Below are 19,063 nucleotides of genomic sequence, written 5' to 3'. Positions count from 1 at the left end.
CTGCCAGTTGGAAAACAGAATCTCCGCCTATTTCGGGCTTGGGTTCTGAGGCGTGAGCGGCGCGTGACGTCATCCACCCCCGACACGCGGGAGTCTCCTTGTCGAATCAGCGCCCCGGCTCCCGCATGACGCGGGGGTCTCGCGAGACTTGGCGGGAATATCCGCGTTGGGAGGCGGGGGACTGTGTTTTGCTTGGAGGCGCCTCTGTCCGCCCCTCTCGGGAAGGAGGAAGCCGGGCAAGGCCGCCTGACCGCCGGGGAGGCCGGCGGAGCAACCGAGGCCCTGGTAAGCGGCGCCCCGGAGAAGCGGGGTGGCCCAAGGGTTGGCGACCCCGGCCTTAGACCAAGCCAGCTCATTGCTGTGTCCGTCACTGGGTGAGGGAAGCGCTACGTGGAATCCTTTGCGCCCAGGGTCCTTCTCTCGACCTGTCCCAGCCTGACCCTTCCCCGCCCGGCACCTCAGAATTTCCCCTCTGGGCTTCTCTTCCTGCGCGGTCACAGAGCGCAGTCAAGATGTCCGACAGCGAAGACAGCAACCTCTCCGAAGAGGAGAGCGAGCGCAGCAGCGAGCCCGAGGAGGTGGAGAACGAGGTGAGCCTGAGCCCCCAAGGGCCAGGAATTGGCCTTTGGCAAACTCGGGGACCGCCCCTTACCTCCCCAGGAAAGCTGCTTCCGTTGAGCTTACTTTAGCCAGACCGGTTTTCCCTCGTCCCTGCAGGCGGAAGAGCAGGCCAGCGCTGTAGGGAGCGAGAAAGAAGAAGCGGAGGAGGAAGAGGAGGAGGAGGAGGAGTATGACGAGGAGGAAGACGAAGATGACGACCGGCCTGCCAAAAAACCCAGACATGGAGGCTTTATTTTGGACGAAGCGGGTAAAAACTCTCGGCCTTAATGGTTGGGGTTTGAGAGTGTAAGAGTACAGGCCACTCTCAAACTTACAGCCATTCGTTTAGTGACTGTTCAACGTTACAACGGCACTGAAAAAAGTGATTGATGATTGTTTTTCATTATGCTTATGACCGTTGCAGCGTGGTCATGTGTTCAGCATTTGATAACCGACTCATATTTACAACAGTTGCAATGTCCAGGGATCCCCTTTTGCCACCTCCTGACAACCAAGGTCAACAGGGAAGCCAGGTTCACTTAACGACCGCACGACTAGCTTCACAACTGCAACCATTCGCTTCACAACCGTGGCCAAGAAAGGCCATAAAATGGGGCAAAATTCACTTCACTGTCTTGCATAGCAACATACATTTTAGGCTCATTTGTGGTCGTAAGTCAAGGACTTAGCTGTATGTGGGAAGTAAGCCACGTTCTTTCTCTTTATCTCACGGTGTGGGTTTCCCCCATTCTCTCCCTTTCCAGATGTGGATGACGAGTATGAAGATGAAGATCAGTGGGAGGATGGAGCAGAGGACATCCTGGAGAAAGGTAGGGCCGGCCAGCTTCGGGTGCTGATACCTGAGATCCAGAGAGCTCAGGATCGATCAAGTCCGGCGTACCTTTTCCTCTTCAGTCCCTGTTCTCCTCCCTGTCCTGCCTTCCCCGCCGGGCACTCCCTAAACAGGCAGGACTGAAACATCCAGGAAGCTGGCTGGGAATTTGGGGAGCACAATCTCAGCATCTCGCAGAGTAGCGGCGGCTTTCAGAGGTGGCCTTCCACCGGCTGAAAGAAATTTAGCAGGCTATTTTTTTAATGGGTTTCTCTTTCCCTCCTGTTATGACTGGGAAACACTCCTCCTGTTCTTAAAATCTGTTGACCCAGGGCTTTTTTCCCCCCAAAGTTTTTGTCTTTTATATTTTTATTTTTTGGCTTCTATCAAGCCCCGAGGCTGGGTAAAATCGACAAACAAGTCTTAGGTTGCGAGGATGCGCAAGGGTCTATTTTGTGCGGTAGCTGAGAGTGCAGTCGGGGGTAATGGAGCGCCTCTGAGACACACACATCCCCGCCTGCCCTCCCCAGGCCCTGGCCCTCGCCCCCCCCAAAAGAAGGTTGTCCTTAACTACCCCTGTCCCCAGTGCTCCCCTCCCCCCTCCCCCACTTCCTGATGGCTCCTCCTTTGCGTTTCCGTGCATTTCATTCGCTTCTGCTTGGTTTGTGCCTCATCTTAATTTTGTTCCTTCCGCTCTTCTGTTCCCCATTCACCTCCACCCTGTGGTTGATTTTGATGGTATTATTTGGCTCATACTGTCCGCCTTTCCACCACCACCACCACCTCCTCCTCCCGAGCAGAAGAAATCGAAGGTAAGACAGTTTTTTGTTTTCCTCCTCTCCATTCCAGCTTCTCTCCTCTCCTCTCCACCAGCTGCCTTCCTTCTCTGCTTCGTTTCAGCCAGGTGGGATGGAATGAATGGGGGACTAGAAGGGGGAGGGGAAGAGCACCCTGCCCGGTCATCTGAGGGTCCAGGTGTCCACTGGCCCAGGTGTTCAAAGGCAAGAGGCTCTTGGTTCATGGCCTTGGTTGCCGGTAAATCTCTGTGCATAGGAAAAGAGTCCAGTTTCAATCCAGTTGCTTCTCTTTGCACGCCTCTTTTCTATGCGCAGGGACTTTGGGAGTGCAAGCATCCTCTCGCAAACAATTATACAAACCTGCTGTTGCTTTTCTGCCTCTGTGCCTCCTGAATGTCCTGAGAAGGCCACTGGAGCATCAGTGCGTGGGAACAGGGCAGCGCAGCTGCAGTCATCCATAGCTTTCTGGGGGATTGCAAAAGTCTTTCTTTTTTTTTCCTACCTTCTTCCTTCCTTCCTTCCTTCCTTCCTTCCTTCCTTCCTTCCTTCCTTCCTTCCTTCTTTTTCTGGGCTTTTTCAGTAAGTGTTCTAGACTTCGCAGAGAGCAGTGGGCTGTCCCAGCCCCCAAACTTCACACCTGGAAGCTGCTGGTCCTTCCTTCTCAGCTTTCTCCTCAAACTTGCCCACTGCCTCTCTGCTTCTCCTTCCTCTCCTGCCCTTTGCCAACTCCTGCCTCTCTTCTTAGCCTCCAACATCGACAATGTGGTGCTGGATGAAGACCGCTCCGGAGCCCGAAGACTGCAGAACTTGTGGAGGTAATAGGAAAGGGAGGGGGAGCGGGAGGAGGGAGGGCAGAACAGGGCACAGCTGCCAGAGAGGGACTCCAAACGCTGTACATTAAAATGTCAAACTATAAAAACAGTTGTAAAAGTTGAAAAGGAGGCAATTAAACCCCATTAAAGTTAGTTAAAAGGTGAGCTTTCGGGGGACTAACTAGCCCCACGGCTTCATGCTCTTCTGGGCTCTCTCCCTGAGGGCTGCCAAGTTTGGGAAACCCTGGGTTAAATAGATGACCCCACCTCCACTCCGCCATTATCTTAGCTATTTCTTTGTTAACTATACTACTGCATTTATTGTCTTATTTTTAATCTGTAATATTGGTTTAGCAGATTAGAAGCTGCCCGGAGTCGTGTGAAAACGAGCTGGATGGCAAATAATTTAATAAAATACAGTAGCAGCCTAGAACACCCTCCTGTGTCTAGCTCCCAGTCATAGGGGGATGTACAATCATGTGGTTCCAATCCTGTTCGAAATTCTTTTTATATATAGCACCACAGAACAAAGTGTACAGTCACCATGTGATTTACTGCTCAACTGTTTTACTGTAATAGGAAACTACTTGGAACAAAAGAGCATATGGATCCATACTTGTAAACATTGCCATCTACTGGCAGAATACTACTGTAGTTGTTGCATAAAAATACATTCCAACAGTTCCTCTCTTTTTTTCATACTTCTCTACTCTCGGTCTCTCCCACTTTCTGCAGGGACCAAAGAGAAGAAGAGTTGGGCGAGTATTACATGAAGAAATACGCCAAGTCTTCAGTGGGCGAGACGTGAGTAGGAGCATCTCTGCTAAGGGTCCCCTTGGGTTCCTGATCCCCTTTGGCCCCCCGTTTCCGGAGTTCTTCCGGCCTTTCAGCCAGGGTTTGTTTTTCCTTTGGTCTCCCTAGCGTGTATGGCGGCTCCGACGAGCTTTCTGATGACATTACGCAACAGCAGCTACTTCCAGGAGTCAAGTAAGAGATGGCGGGTTTTACCTGTGGGGTGTGGCAAGGAGGGCACCGGTGGTGGCGGCGGCTGAAGTGGCCCAGCCAAGACGCTTTAAGTCGGTCCAAGGAGCAGGAACTCCATGTTTGATGCGACACACCAACCTTACCGGCTTGTGTTTCCCTTCTATTCAGGGACCCCAACCTGTGGACAGTGAAATGTAAGGTAAGCCTTTGTGGGTCAAGATGAGCTGGGCCCCCAGTGGGGGGGGCAGCGGGGATGGAGGGGGTTAATTGAGTCATATATAGATCCCACCTCCCCTCCCCACTCCTCCCCCACCTTTCCCAGGTCTCCTTGCTTTTAACGTCTTCTCATGTTTTAACCGTATATATAACTAAGCCTCCCAGAGTCCCCTCATGATACGATGGGCAGGCAATAGATTTTGTAAACTCCGTTATCCTCATGAAGCAGCTGCCTTGACTTCAGGTCAGGTGACAGGAGCACCGTGGCTCACGGGGTTAGGACGCAGGGTTGGAGGTTAGCAAGCCTGTGTTTTGAGACCCAGGATCTGCTGCCTGGCAGGGTGAGTTCCCGTCATTGGCTCCAGCTGCCCTGATGTGGACACGAACAGAGCCCCCCTAGGCAGTGGCGCTGTCGCCGGCTAACCCTTTGGGCCCCGAAGCCTCTTTCTTAAGCAGTGCCTGTGGCAAGAACGGTGGGGGTGAGGCCAGGTGGAGCCCTGTTGCTGCCACTGTTGTTTCTCTTGTGTTCCCACGCAAGATCGGAGAGGAGCGTTCCACCGCGATTGCTCTGATGAGGAAGTTCATCGCCTACCAGTTCACGGACACGGTGAGCGGGGTGGAAAGTGGGGAAAGGAGGAAGATTTTGTGGGTCGGGTTTGGCTTTGTCCCTGGATACGGGAGACCCAGTCGCCGGAGTCTTGGGCCCAGTCCATGGCTAAGTCCTTGGGAGAGGAGCAGAAGGCCCTAGCCTGTTTTAAAAGGTCCGTGGAGACACAAATCAGAGAGAGGTCGATCCTTTGACTCTCCTGGTGTCTTATTTTATTGATATCACAATAGTTAATCAACAACTCAAGGGAGCAGAGAAACACAATGCTCCTTCCTCCTCTTTTCCCCACAACAACAATCCTGTGAGGTGGATTGGACACAGAGAGGCTCTGGCTTTCATGCCTAAGGCAGAACTAGAACTTGCTTGTCTCCTGGTGATTGGCCTAAAGTCACCTAGCCGGCCTTCATGGCTTAAGGTGGGACTAGAACGCACCGTCTAAAGTCACTTAGACCCGCCTCTCATTGCGTAATTCCGGGGATAAGACAAGGGGGAAAAGCTTCTGGCTGCCCCTTCGCAGCTCCCGCCTTGGCCCCTGCGTGGTGTAACCTGCCTGCCTGCTGCTGTGTCTCCACAGCCCTTGCAGATCAAATCGGTGGTGGCCCCCGAGCACGTGAAGGGCTACATCTACGTGGAGGCCTACAAGCAGACCCACGTGAAGCAGGCCATTGAAGGGGTGGGCAACCTCCGGATGGGCTACTGGAACCAGCAGATGGTGCCCATCAAGGAGATGACCGACGTCCTGAAGGTGGTGAAGGAGATGACCAACCTCAAGCCCAAGTCTTGGGTGCGGCTCAAGAGGGGAATCTACAAAAACGACATTGCTCAGGTGAGCCGAGTCTAGGCGGGGCGTCTCTCGGAGGGAAACAGGATAACTGTTCAGAAGATGTTTCTGGGAAGAAGGAAAGAGGCTTGTTAGGGAACTGCAGGTAGTCCTCCACTTACAGTGGCTCATTTAGTGACCGTTCGAAGTTACAGCGGCACTGAAAAGAGCTGACTTATGACTGTTTGTCATACTTACGGCCGTTGCAGCAGCATCTCCACAGTCACCTGATTTATACTGAGGCTTAGAAATTAACTCAAGAGTTACAACGGCGGCACAAGCCAAGTCGGGGGAGCCCGGTTCACTTAACAATGGGGTTACTAATTTGAGAACTGCAGCGGTTCACCTAACGGCTGCTGCAGCCAGGAAGGTCGTAAAATGGGGCGATCCTCACTTAACAAGTTTCTCACGTGGCAACAGAAATTCTGGGCTCCGTTGCGGTCGCAAGTCGAGGACCCCCGTGTGTTTTTGATCTCTCCTCCACACTGACCGAAGCCACTTCCTCCTTTCGTTGTTTAGGTAGATTACGTGGAGCCCAGCCAGAATCAGATCTCGCTGAAGATGATTCCGCGCATCGATTTCGATCGCATCAAAGAACGCATGAGCCAGGTAGGTGAGGTGCCGCCTTCCAGGAAGACCTCTAGATTTAAATACGTGGAACCTTTTTAATCTGCTGAGCCTCCTTTTTTCCTCTCTTAATCGTTAACCTTTGGATGCGTTTGGGGTTGGAAGAGTTGCCTGTCAGTCTTAAAGGGGCCAAGGTCGGCTGAGGAACTCTGGGAGTTGAAGTCTTCCATTATAGAAAGACAGTTCCTGTGTTAACTTGGAATGTTATTTCAAACATCCTCGCATCCTTCCCAACTCCAATCGCCACCTATTTATTTACTGCAGTTAAATACTTGGTTTTCTTTTCTCCGAATCAACTGAGGGGGTGAGGAAGAGATGAAAAGAAAGACTAAGCTGGAGCCGTAGAAAAGCCAAGCCATTGTTAGATAATAAAATGCAAAAACCATAACTTCTCTTTAAAAAGAACTAAGTATTTGGGTAAGGATTCATCCAGACCTCTTTCCGTTTGCAGAAAGATTGGGTAGCGAAATGTAAGAAATTCAAGCGTCCCCCGCAACGTCTCTTTGATGCGGAAAAGATCCGGTGAGTGAGTTATACTTACCTCTGCAGCATCCCCACGGTTATACATGTGTTCTGACCAAGGCTTTCTGAGTCCATAATTAATCCCACGCTTAGTCCAAACAAATCTGTTTTTATTTCAATGCTGGGAATTATGTGCATTCCCAGCCCGTCATGAGTCCCAAACAGTTCCTTGAGATAAGCACCCACCTTTCTCTCCTTTGAATTGCTGGCAACAACTAAAGTGCCAAAGCTAAACGGAATACAAAGTACACACAGAGCTTCAAGGTTTAATCTGAACAGAGCGAACAACGTTGCTTCTTGCAAAGGCTCCTATCCCTAAGTTGAAGTCCACAAGTCTCAAAGCGGCCAAGGTTGGAGACCCTGGACTAGAAGACTTCCCAAGTTCCCTTCCAACTTTGCTGTGTGGAGAAACTGCTCTGGGTTGTTTTGTCCGGTTCTGCTTTGGCTTAACTCAGCCTTGTTGGGTGGACAGGAGGGGGAGCTGGATGTCCGACAGTCCTGCCCAGGTGGGGCCTTTTTCACCAAACCTCTCTCCCCCCCTTCAGATCTTTGGGCGGAGACGTGGCCTCCGATGGGGATTTCCTCATCTTCGAAGGGAATCGCTACAGCCGGAAAGGGTTCCTCTTCAAGAGCTTCGCCATGCTGGCTGTGGTGAGGATGGGGTGGGGGGGGGCCTGCTTGGAGGGGGCGGGATTCTTCTTCATGCTCAGGCAGCCCCCATCGGCTCCTTGTCCCTTTTCCTCTAGCCTCTTGTTCATTCTTGAATGTTTTTAATGCCGAAGGTTTCTAAGGGTGGGGAATGTCATCAGCGCTAGAAGGGTGTGGTTTCTGGAATGGAGGCCAGAGGCGAGGAGGGTGGTGGTCCTTGGTGCTCCCTGAGCGAGGTGGTTTCCTGGTAGGCTGCATTTAATTTCATTGCACAAGGTGCAATGACAAAGTAAACCAAACTAAATGAAAATGTTGCAGTACCAAACCAGGTCACATCACCAGCGCCACTACTGAGTATACTAGCCACTCGTATATCAGCAGAGAGCATCAAGGATTCCACAGCCTTTTCCCTCCTCCTCCTCTCCACACACACCCCCGCACTCTCTTGTAGCACTGGTGATGTTACTTAGTATGGTAATAAAGCGTCTGCAAGGAAACCTCTCAGCTCAGAGAGTAGCAAGGACCCTACAGCTGTCGTCCTCCTCTCCCCTGCATACACACACACACACCTCAATGTGTGTGCGTGTTGGGTCTGGTCTCTCGGTGTTATGTGAATTTCATTGTAGGTGTATACGTGCAATGACAATAAAGTATGATTATTTTTCTGACTTCAGATCACCGACGGAGTGAAGCCCACTTTGTCCGAGCTGGAGAAATTTGAGGACCAGCCCGAAGGGATCGACTTGGAGGTGGTGACCGAGAGCACAGGTGCCTCCCCTGCCGCCTTCTCCTGCCTTCCCTCCTCCTCCCGAGGGGGTGCAGCCTTGACGTGGCAGGTCCTTCGGGGCTCCTGGGAGGAGGGGGACCTCAGGTGTCCTTCAGTGGGGACCAGGCCACCTTTCCTGGCTTCTGGTTCTACCCCTCTGCCCGTCCGGAGGCCCCCGCGGGAGGCCGCTGGACGGCGCATCGTCACGCCTTCCTGTTGTGGTTTCAGGGAAGGAACGGGAGCACAACTTCCAGCCGGGAGACAACGTGGAGGTGTGCGAAGGGGAGTTGATCAACCTGCAGGGGAAGATCCTGAGTGTGGATGGGAACAAGATCACCATCATGCCCAAGCATGAAGACCTCAAGGTGGGGAGGAACCCCGTGACCATTTCTCTGGCTCTCCGCGTCAGCCTGGGAGGTGGGCCTGCTTTTGGCCACTCAACGGTGACGGTTTGGCCTGTTTGGGGGAAGCCGTCCCAGGCCTGCCAGTGGCAACTATAAAAGTTAACAAATCCTTTGAAGTTTGGCTCCAGACCCAAGATTGAATTGGGAATCCTGACAGCAAGCCAACTCTGGCTTATGTAATTTACAGTCCTCTGTGACCCTGTTTCCCCCCATAAATCAGATTCTCCAACTAAGCACTGTTCACGGGCCGGGGGTCCTCCTTCACGTTCCCCAATGAAATATATTCCCAGGCAAAAGCTCTGGTAGTTTAAAGATAAAGAGATGGAATGTGCTTTTGCTTTCAACTGCTCTTCCAGAGTTCCTCCCTCCCTCCCCTTTTTAACGTTTTTTATGGTATTTGAAGTCCACACATCTTAAAGTGGCTAAGGCTGAGAGTTTCCGTTGGGCCGCCGAAGTCTCCTCTGCAAGGGCCAGACCCCCATTTCCCACCCAACAAAGGACCCCCCCCTCCCCCTCCGCTCCCTATTTGCAGGGAGAGCTCCGGCCCCCCAACCTCTGCTCTTCGGTTGCCCTCCCTCCCCAGGACATGCTGGAGTTCCCAGCTCAGGAGCTGCGCAAATACTTCAAGATGGGAGACCACGTGAAGGTCATCGCCGGGCGCTTTGAGGGCGACACGGGGCTGATTGTCCGCGTGGAGGAGAACTTTGTCATCCTCTTCTCTGACCTGACGATGCACGAGGTGAGCGGGGTGGGGCTCTTTGCAAGGCGTCTGCTCTGGAGTTACAGCTCTGGCTGGGGGTGGGCAGAGTGGAGGAGAAGGAGAGGGGAGGACTGTCGGCTCCTGGGTGCTTTCTGAGGTCGGCTGATTCTTGGCAGACGCTTCGTGACCCGACTAGGGAACAGTATCAGTGCTGGAAGGGAATCAGGGGGAGGTGGGGGTTGCTCTCTGTTTCACGACTGCTTAGACAATGTATGATTAGTTTAGGAATGAGAGCTGCCCCTTTAAGGGAATTGAGCTTCATGGGAAATGTAGTCAACGCCTCTTAGGGGAATGTAGTTCATGTCACGTGGTCACATCTGTAATCCTGATTGGTCACTGAATTGATCTCTGGTTGGTGGGGGCATTTGGGGGGCATTCTTACCCGGACCCCAGCATCGTGCTGGAGGCTTCCTTTGATATGGGATGAAGATAACCGTCTTTTCACACTGTTGAGGCAACTATTAGGGCCAATGCTGGACGTTGGGTGAATCTCTGCAGAACTCGGCCCACCTACACAGGGAGGCAAGCTACTAGTACATAAACAGAGCGCAAACCCCACTTCCTTCTAACCCCGGTGATGTACCTTAGTTGGGTAATCAAATGTCTGCAGGAAAACTATCTGGCTGAGAGGCACCAAGGACCTCACAGTCCTCCTCCTCCTCCCCCTCCTCCTCTTCTCCTCCTCCTCCTCCTCCTCCTCCTCCTCCTCCTCCTCCTCCTCCTCCTCTCCACAAGCCCCACTCCCTTCTAGCACTGATGGTGTCACGTAGTTGGGTCACGAGACGTCTGCCGGAAACCCTAAACTCCTGTTTCTCCCCACCTCCACAGCTCAAAGTTCTCCCCCGAGACCTTCAGCTCTGCTCCGAAACCGCCTCTGGTGTGGATGTGGGGGGCCAGCATGAGCTGGGAGAACTGGTGTTGCTGGACCCCCAGACCGTCGGGGTCATTGTGCGTCTCGAGCGCGAGACCTTCCAGGTGGGTGGGTGACACCTCCGGATTGTGAAGAGTTGTTCATATTCAGAAAGTGCTACCCGCTGGCTCTGTAATAGGAGTAGTAATAGAATAGAATGCCTTCTGGTGCCTCCAGCACTATTATTATTATTCATCATAATAATCATATAATAATATAGGGAAAAGCTGCAGAGATGCCACGTGATGCGTTTAAGGAAAGGGAGCGTGGCCGCTTGGCAGAGCGAGATGGGTGGCCTATAAATTGATTTAAGAAATCCGTGCAGAATTCCTTTTCCTGCTTTGGTGTTGGTTGCAAGGCGGAGCAGCTGGCCTGGGGGGGTGGGGGGGTCCCATCAGCTCAACTCCTCCAATCTGAGGCCCCTGGGGGATGCGACGGGGGCTTCGCCGGCCACCTCCCCTGCTGCCTGGCTCTCAGCCTGCGCCTCTCCTCCTCCCCCCTTAGGTCCTGAGCATGAATAACCAACTGGTGACTGTGCGGCACCAGGCGGTGAATCGGAAGAAGGACAATCGCTTTGCGGTCTCCCTGGACTCGGAGCAGAACAACATCCACGTGAAGGACATTGTGAAGGTCATCGAAGGGTCTCATTCGGTGAGCCACCCCTTCACCAGGTCGGCGGTTGTTGTGGTGCAGCCGGCAGCAGAATTGGACAGTGGGGAAGAAAGGGGACCAGTCAGGGAGCCTGGAGGACTCCGGCGAGGGTCCTGCGTCCGAGGCAGAGATGGGGCCAGGACCACCTGGGAGTGGGGGGGGCTGCCTCCGGCGCCTGGCAGCAGGAAGACAGAGGAACAGGGGGAGCCTGTCCCAGAGTGCGTGTGCACAGAGCTGCTAGGAGGCGAGAGCAGCTGAGACTCGGGAGTAAGGCTGGGAGGTGATTGGCCCCTCCCACAAGGGATAAAAGTCAGGCCTCAATGATGAACCCTTTGCAGGAAGCAAAGCAGTTCAACAGATTGTAGGTCCAGGGGTTGTAAGTCCAGGGGGGATGGTGACCCCCCGTCGATCCTCTTGTCTCCTTCCAGGGCCGCGAGGGGGAGATTCGGCACCTCTTCCGGGGCTTCGCCTTCCTGCATTGCAAGAAGCTGGTGGAGAACGGAGGGATGTTCGTCTGCAAGACGAAGCATTTGATTCTGGCGGGGGGGTCCAAGGTGAGGCATCCAGGGGAACTCGTGGGAGGAAAGCTTCACCCCAGGCCAGCCCTCGTAGCTTTCCCACAACTGGCCTGAAACTGGCTGGATCTGGTCCTTCTCTTCAGCCGTCCAAACGTGGCAACTTGAAGACTTGTGAACTTCAACTGGCTGGAGAAGTCCTGGGAGTTGAAGTCCAAGTCTTAAAAGTTGCCAAGTTTGGGGACCCCTGCTCCAGGGGCTTGGATGAAGTGGGGGGGAGGATGAGGCAAGCTGTCCGCGTAAGTCCATTATTGACTGATTGCCTTTATTATTTTAACAAACAACTCAGGCTGGCCAACATACCCCATACGCCTTCCTCCTCCTATTTGCCCCACGACAACAACCCTTTGAGGTGGGTTGTGCTGAGAGAGGGACTAACCCCAAATCACCCAACTAAGTTTCATGCCTAAGGCGGGACTAGAACTCACAGTCTCCTAGTGAAGAAGTCACCAATCCACCTTTGGTGCCTAAGGCAGGACTAGAACTCATGGTCTCCTGCTTTCTATCCTGGTGACTTCCCCACTAGAGCAAACTCAACTTCCTTTTGGCAGCCCCGGGATGTCACCAACGTCACGGCCGGTGGCTTCATGCCCATGAGCCCACGGATGAACAGCCCTATGCACCCCAGCTCTGGAGGTGGGTAGAAGGAGAGAACCACCTGGGGTCTGGGAGGGGCAGGTCCCCCCACCCTCCTTCCCCCTCAGCGGGAGGGCAGAAATGTCAGCATCCAGAAGAAAGGGAAGAAGTTGGTGGACCAAGAAGAGGGAAGGCAATTGGTCCTTCCTAGCAGGAGGGGGTGGGCTAAAGAGGACTGACATTGACCCCAAATCTGTTGGACCTGAATTTGGAGGCCGCTGCGGCTCAATCCTCCCCACCCCGTTGAACTGGTTGCCCAGTTGCGGGCATCCAAAGAGCCCCCGGCCTCTGCCTTGAGGTCCCTCCCCAGGAGTGATATAACATTGGTGCCCGTTGGAGATTGGCAGGACCCATCCAATGGCAGGAGGATGGCCGGAAAGGCCTTAGATGGGCTACCCCAGCAGGAAGACGGAGGCACCCAACGCCTGTCTTCAGCAAGAGGCCCCCATGCACACAGCACCCTCCTCAAGGAGCCCACCGGGGAAGGCCCTGCCTCTTGGCACACCTGTTTCTTACCTCCTGCAGGGCCACGGGGCGGCTTTGGAGGGGGTGGAATGAACCGAGGCCGTGGGCGCAGGGATAACGACCTCATTGGACAGACGGTGCGGATTTCCCGAGGGTCTTACAAAGGTGAGGTCACCACTGGATGGTGGTGGTTGTTGTTTTTTTTGGGGGGGGGGGTCCACAGTGATGCAAAACTTAAGAGAATCGTATGGTTCTTAAGGGAATCTGACCTCCTCCCTTGATTTTACCTGTCTGAAGCCAGCTAGGAAGGTTGCAAATTGAGCGATCAGGGCAACACCTGTACCCCCTGTAGCCAGGGGTGAAAGATCAGGTCCCAAAGTGAAGGTCCAGTTAAGCCGATGCATCGCTACACGTACCTACCTGTAGGAATCTTCTCAATTAAAGTTAGCTCGTGGAAGGACAGGTGGGCAATTTGCGAACCCGTTATGACCCGTGAACTTCAGCCCACCCGTCTCCTGGGAGTTAGAAAAGCATCGACAGAATTGGCTCATTTGCAGCTATGTAGAGATTCCAGGCTGAACCCTCATTTCACGCCCACCCCGTGGAACCTCTGCGCTCATTTTTTCCAGGCTACATCGGGATGGTCAAGGATGCCACGGAATCCACCGCCAGGGTAGAGCTGCACTCCACGTGCCAGACCATCTCAGTGGACCGGGAGCATCTGACGATCGTGTAAGAGCCAGATTTGAGATGGGGAGGGAGGGAGACCCCCCCACGCACACACCTCAGCCCCGTGCTTGGGCCAGACTCTGAACCCAGCCGAGGCGAATGAGACGAGCCCAACTCATTCCCTTTCCTCCTTTTGCAGAGATTCCAAAAAGCCGTCCGGCATGCCCTCTGGCTACGGACGGACCCCCATGTACGGCTCCCAGACGCCAATGTATGGCTCGGGGTCCCGCACGCCCATGTACGGGACCCAGCACGACGGTGAGTAGGAGAAAGAGCGTGGCCGGGAGAGGTCGGTGGGATCCTTGGCATATGGCGACCCCGAAAGCCTCTGCCGCCCGTGGTGTGTATTTGAGCAACGAGGCTGTTGAATTCCCTAACCTGAGGACCTTGTGTGAGACGCTGGGCTGCCTCCAAATTGGCTGGCATCTGAGCTGGTGGTGCCCCGTCCCTTCAAGACCTCTCCCTTGCCTGCCCAGCAACAAGCAGCTATAACAGACAGGCAGGAACGCATCTGGGTTGGGTGGATGATGTTGTGGAGGAGGAGGAGGAGGAGGGGAGGGGGGGGGGGGGGGAGGAGGTGATGTGTAGCAATGCGGGTGGACGTCGTTCAACACACCATGACAGACCGAAGAATAACGAATGTCTGTTTTTCAGGAAACCGGACGCCGCACTACGGCTCCCAAACACCCTTACATGATGGCAGCCGGACACCCGCCCAGAGCGGAGCCTGGGATCCCAACACCCCTTCGAGGTAGGACCTCCGGTCCGGTGGAGGGAGATGGGACTGGGGGAGTCCCAGCCCAGGAGCTGGACTGGATCCTTGACTTCTCCTACAGGCCAGAGGAAGAGTTTGACTACGGTTTCGACGACGAGCCCACGCCTTCTCCCCAGGGCTACGGGGGGACCCCCAACCCCCAGACTCCAGGCTATCCAGACCCTTCTTCCCCACAGGTTAACCCTCCGTACAACCCTCAGACGCCTGGAACCCCCGCCATGTAAGTGGACCGGCGCTGAGATCCCTTGGCTAGTGGGCGGCCAACGGGTGGGTTTCCCTACTCAGGAGAGGCCCCTGGGCCCTGACTCAGGGATCCTCCTCCTGCAGTAGGGTGGTGGTCAGTGATGTCCTGCCTGCTCTGAACCAGGCCTCTTGTCTTGGCAAAGGTATAACACAGACCAGTTCCCTCCGTACGCCGTCCCGTCTCCTCAGGGGTCCTACCAACCGAGTCCCAGCCCTCAAAGTTTCCACCAAGTGGCACCGAGTCCTGTGGGCTACCAGAACACCCACTCCCCTGCCAGCTACCACCCGACTCCTTCACCAGTGTCTTACCAGGTATGCTTGAAAAAGCCGACCAATGGCACTTCCCTCCCTCCCTCTGAGTCTTCCAAACAGCTCCGCAGCCTCGCCTCGGGAGCCCGGGGGCTCATCTACATTTTTAAAACTTACTTTATGGTTTGCCAATTGCACCGGGCCAGATAGGACGGCACTCCAGAGGGTGAACCTCATTGCGCAGAGGATCCTGGGTTGTCCTCTCCCCTCTTTGGAAGAGCTTTATAGCTCCCGCTGCCTTAAGAAAGTTCAAAACATCCTCAAAGATCCATCTCATCCTGGGAACCCCCCCTCTTTTTTTTTTTGAACTATTACCACCTGGCAGCCGGTACAGGACAATAATAAAAACAAGGACAAAGAGGCTGAAAAACAGCTTCTATCCCAGGGCAGTAACTCTCTTGAATTCTGCTGTACTGAGTGCAGTGTTGGTGCGGTGTTGAGAGTTTTCGATTTAATTGCATAGAATGTGAAGGAGGTGTGTTTGTGTTTATTTTCATGGTCAGGATGTGCCCTGAAGGTGGTGTTTGAGTTCGATGTACGAGGTGCAATGACAATAAAAGTAAACTAAACTAAAAAAAACTTTAATTTTTAATATTGTCATTATTTTCCTCCATAAAGGACCTGAATCTTCTCTTTTAAATTAGAAAGAGAAACAGACGAGGCACCCTTTAGAAAGGCATCTTTTGTTGCTTCTCCAAAGACATAAAGTGGCTAGGGAATTCTGGGAGTTGAAGTCCACAAGTCTTAAAGTTGGCCAAGTTTGGACTAGAACCAGCCTGGGTTTTTCTCATGGAGTCTCAGTCTCTCTCCCTCTCTCCCTCCCTCCAGGTTAGCCCCACTCCCAGCCCAGTGACCTACAGCCCTATGACCCCAGGGGCTCCATCCCCAGGAGATTACAACCCTCACACCCCAGGCTCTGGGATTGAGCAGAGCTCCAGCGATTGGGTCACCACCGATATCGAGGTCAAAGTGCATGACACGTATCTGGACAGCCTTGTGGTGGGGAAGACCGGAGTCATCCGTAGCGTGAACGTAAGTGGCTGGACCAAGGTGGCTGTTTGCACGGGGTGACCAGGAAGTAGAACAAGGGGTTGGGCAGAGAGAGTTAAAGGCCGAGAATCTAAAGCGGAAAACCTAGCGGCGGCTCCTGGCTTTGGGTCTGGTGACTTCTGATTTAAAATCAGAATAGAGCTAGAAGGGGCCTTGGAGGTCTTCTAGTCCAACCCCTGGCTCAGGCAGGAGATCCTAGACCAGGGATGGCGAACCTTGCTGCGGCACCCACAATGCAATGCACACCGCTCCCTGCGCATGCGCGTGCAATACCTCTGCCCTGCCCTCTTGCCTGCACTGCGCATGCGCGCGCCTCCCAGCTGATTTTCAGCCCATTTGAGGCCATTTTCGCCTTCCCGGAGGCTCGAGGGAAGCCTCTGCAGCCTCGGGAGGGCGAAAAACGGGCCTTCCGGAAATACTGGAAGTGCCCGTTTTGAGCCTCTGGAGCCTGGGGGAGGCCGTTTTCACCCAGGGGCTCGAGGGAAGCCTCTGCAGCCTTTGGAGGCTGAAAACGGGCCCGTTTGGGCACTTCCATTATTTCTGGAAGGCCTGTTTTTCAGCCTCCCGAGGCCGCAGAGGCTTCCCTCGAGCCTCCGGGAGGGCGAAAATTAAAATCAGCTGGGAGGCGCCCGCATGCACAGGGCAGGTAAGTGTGGCTGAGGCTCACATGCCCACACAAATGGCTCTGCATTCCACCTGTGCCACCACTGCCCTAGACCGTTTGAGGTAAATATATAAGGCAGTCAGAAGAGAGCTAGAAGGCACCTTGGACGTCTTGAGGGAGGTCAATTCCACTACCGCCCCCCCTCCCCCACCCCCACCCCTGAGCCCAACATTTCCAGGCTGAGTGAGCCAGCAAGGTTGAATTTTTGCCACGTTTTATGACCGGTCTTGCCCCAGTGGTTACGTGAATCACTGTCGTGAAATGGTTGTGAAGTGAATCCGGCTTCCTCATTGTGACCTGGCTTTGTCGGAAGGTCGCGAAAGGGGATCATGCGATCTCAGGACCTGCATACATACATGCCAGTGACCAAACATCCTGCTTTTGATCATGTGACCAGGGGCCTTTGCAAAGGTCATAAGTCTGAAAAACCATCATAAGTCCCTTTTTGGGGAGTGATGTTACAACTTTGAACGGCCACTAAACGAATGGTTGTAAGTCAAGGAGTACCTGTAAGAAGTAGGAACAGTGTGATGGCAGCCCAGGAAGATCCCAAGAAAGGCTGGCTGCATCCTAGCAACTCCCCCTCGTAGGGTTCCTCCTACTTCTTCTCCATCTTTGTGGCTACCAAGGAGAGAGACTGGCTCCCTCAGAGCTGAGGAGAGACGGTTCTCTTGTCACCTGAGTTAGGTGAGCTCTCCTGGGGTTGACGCTTCCAGCTTGTCACCTGAGTGGTTTTCTCTCCTTCTCTCCCCCTCCCCCCCCATTCTTCCCTCCTTTGTCTGCCCTGCTAGGGTGGGATGTGTTCGGTCTACGTTAAGAAATGTGAAAAGGTAGTCAGCATTTCCAGCGAACACCTGGAACCTGTGACACCAGCCAAGAATGATAAGGTAGGTCAAAGCCTTCTCTGTCTGCCTATCCATCTATCTAATCACCATCCATCCATCCAACTCTTATCTATCTACCGGTATCTACCTACCTACCTACCTACCTACCTATCTGTTCATCCATCCATCCATCCATCCCAGGGGCTCCCAACCTTTTCTATATCCCTCACCCCTAGAACGCTTCTGATATATTCTTTCATTCCTTAAAATAATTATATATAATTATACATATACACTATAATTTTTCGCACTATAGAATATCACCTCGAACCTCCAGTTGGGAACCCCTGATCTAATCTAATATCTATTCAACTTTATTTATGTCTTATCAACTATCTAATCTATCATCCATCTATCCATCCACTCTGTCTGTGTCTGTATCTACAATATCTATCTATCTATCTATCTATCTATCTATCTATCTATCTATCTATCTATCTTATCTGTCTAATTTAATCTAATCTACCACCCATCCGTCCCACTTTCCGTCTGTCTCTCTCTCTCTCTCTCTCTAATCTACCTGTGGCTGCTCCTCGCTGGGCCTGCCTTTGAGCAAAAGGCTCACTTTCTAGCCAGTTTTCTCCTGCCTTGCAGGTCAAAGTCCTCTTGGGAGAACACCGCGAAGCGACGGGGATGCTGCTGAGCATTGACAGGGAAGACGGCATCATCCGCATGAACCCAGAAGAGAAGATCCTAATCTTCAACTTGCGTTTCCTGGGCAAACTCGTAGAAGCTTAAAGGCAGGGCGGAGAACACGAGTGGGGTGTGATAAGGGGGGGCTTGGTTACGTTTTCTTCTTCCTTCTTTGTTTCACCTTAGCCGGTTGCCTCCTGCCTGCACTGCCAAGGCTTTGTACAGATTTGCTCCTGAGGAAAGTTTATATTTTTGGGGGGGTGCGCGCACAAGTTTCTTCCTGCCGCTTCTTCTTCCCAGCGCTGCGGGTGAGGGACCATCTAGCAATTGTGTCATGCAGAAGAGCTGCCGCCAGTGGAGCGCCGTGCCCTCCATTCCCCGCTCTTCCGTAGCACTTTATGGCCTCTTCAGCACCGAAACATCCAACCTGTAGCTCGTTTTAATAAAATCATCTCATAAAAGATTTTACATTGTGAATGCCTCCCTACAGAAACCTTGGATTTGTCTGTCTCTCTACCTACATTACTTACTTATACGGGCAATTCTCAGCTAAAACCGCAATTTAGGCCAAGTTTTATGTTGCCATTCGTCAAGTTGAGTTTTGCCCCATTTTACGACTTCCACGTGTATTAAGTGAATCACTTCCGTTGTCAAGTTGGCAACATGGATATTAAGTGCATTCCCCATTGTCAGAAGGTCTCCAAAGGGTTATGACGTGATCCCCGGGACACTGCAACTGTCATAAATATGAGTCAGTTTCCAACAGAGTTTTGTTCGTGTAGCTACAGGGATGCTGCAACAGTCATAAGTGTGAAAAATGGCCCCAAGTCACTCTTTTCAGTGCTGTTGCCAAGTGAAGTCAAGGACTATGTTATGCTTCCCATCTCAACAGGGGGAATTCTGGCCAGCTTACAAACAAAGCCAGGCACTGGGCAACTTTTAAGTCTTGTGGACTTCAGCTCCAAATTCTGGGAGTTGAACTCCACAAGTCTTAAAGTTGCCAAGTTTGGAGACCTCTGCAGTAAGATAAAACTATTTAATTTTAATTTAATTAAAATTAATATTATTTTGATACTATCAAAGCTAACTGGATGCCTTGGTTGTATAATGTGTAAAGGGGGGTGGGGGGCGTTTTCCTTTTTAA

At 52.9% G+C, this 19,063-nt stretch overlaps 2 protein-coding genes across 6 annotated transcripts in view; one reads left to right on the top strand and one right to left on the bottom strand.

The window, feature by feature from the left end:
* Positions 1-19,063, bottom strand: part of LOC113445898 (calpain small subunit 1) — a 266,631-nt gene that overhangs the window by 107,214 nt on the left and 140,354 nt on the right. Inside the window, exon 12 of one of the 2 annotated variants that reach the window (XR_015744881.1) lies at positions 7,144-7,182. The exons of the other annotated variant lie outside the window; for it this stretch is intronic. The gene's annotated coding sequence lies outside the window, so the exon portion shown is untranslated. Of the gene's footprint in view, positions 1-7,143; positions 7,183-19,063 lie in introns of those variants that run through there. 2 annotated transcript variants of the gene reach the window in all.
* Positions 138-18,382, top strand: SUPT5H (SPT5 homolog, DSIF elongation factor subunit). Of its 4 annotated transcripts, none has more exons than XM_087940226.1 (30): positions 138-285; positions 463-590; positions 718-868; positions 1,365-1,430; positions 2,233-2,244; positions 2,975-3,044; positions 3,777-3,845; positions 3,963-4,028; positions 4,194-4,224; positions 4,780-4,848; positions 5,423-5,674; positions 6,188-6,277; positions 6,747-6,817; positions 7,363-7,468; positions 8,140-8,233; positions 8,460-8,596; positions 9,219-9,374; positions 10,224-10,370; positions 10,810-10,956; positions 11,385-11,510; positions 12,083-12,167; positions 12,693-12,797; positions 13,262-13,364; positions 13,501-13,619; positions 14,016-14,112; positions 14,198-14,356; positions 14,523-14,691; positions 15,517-15,720; positions 17,194-17,289; positions 17,881-18,382. In XM_087940226.1, exons 2-30 carry the CDS (start codon positions 513-515, stop codon positions 18,022-18,024), a joined length of 3,219 nt encoding a protein of 1,072 aa, XP_087796352.1. In that variant the 5' UTR covers positions 138-285; positions 463-512; the 3' UTR covers positions 18,025-18,382. The 4 variants fall into 4 exon arrangements, with proteins under 4 accessions (XP_087796352.1, XP_087796351.1, XP_026578637.1 ...); XM_026722852.2 differs by having other exon boundaries at positions 148-285; positions 501-590; XM_087940225.1 differs by lacking the exon at positions 2,233-2,244 and having other exon boundaries at positions 141-285.

Source organism: Pseudonaja textilis, chromosome 10 (assembly GCF_049901715.1).
Source record: "Pseudonaja textilis isolate UNSWEBS1 chromosome 10, rPseTex1.2, whole genome shotgun sequence".
In the NCBI taxonomy this organism is placed as follows: Eukaryota; Metazoa; Chordata; class Lepidosauria; order Squamata; family Elapidae; genus Pseudonaja; species Pseudonaja textilis.
The sequence above is the reverse complement of the archived record's forward strand: the minus strand, read 5'-3'. Positions and strand labels throughout refer to the sequence as shown.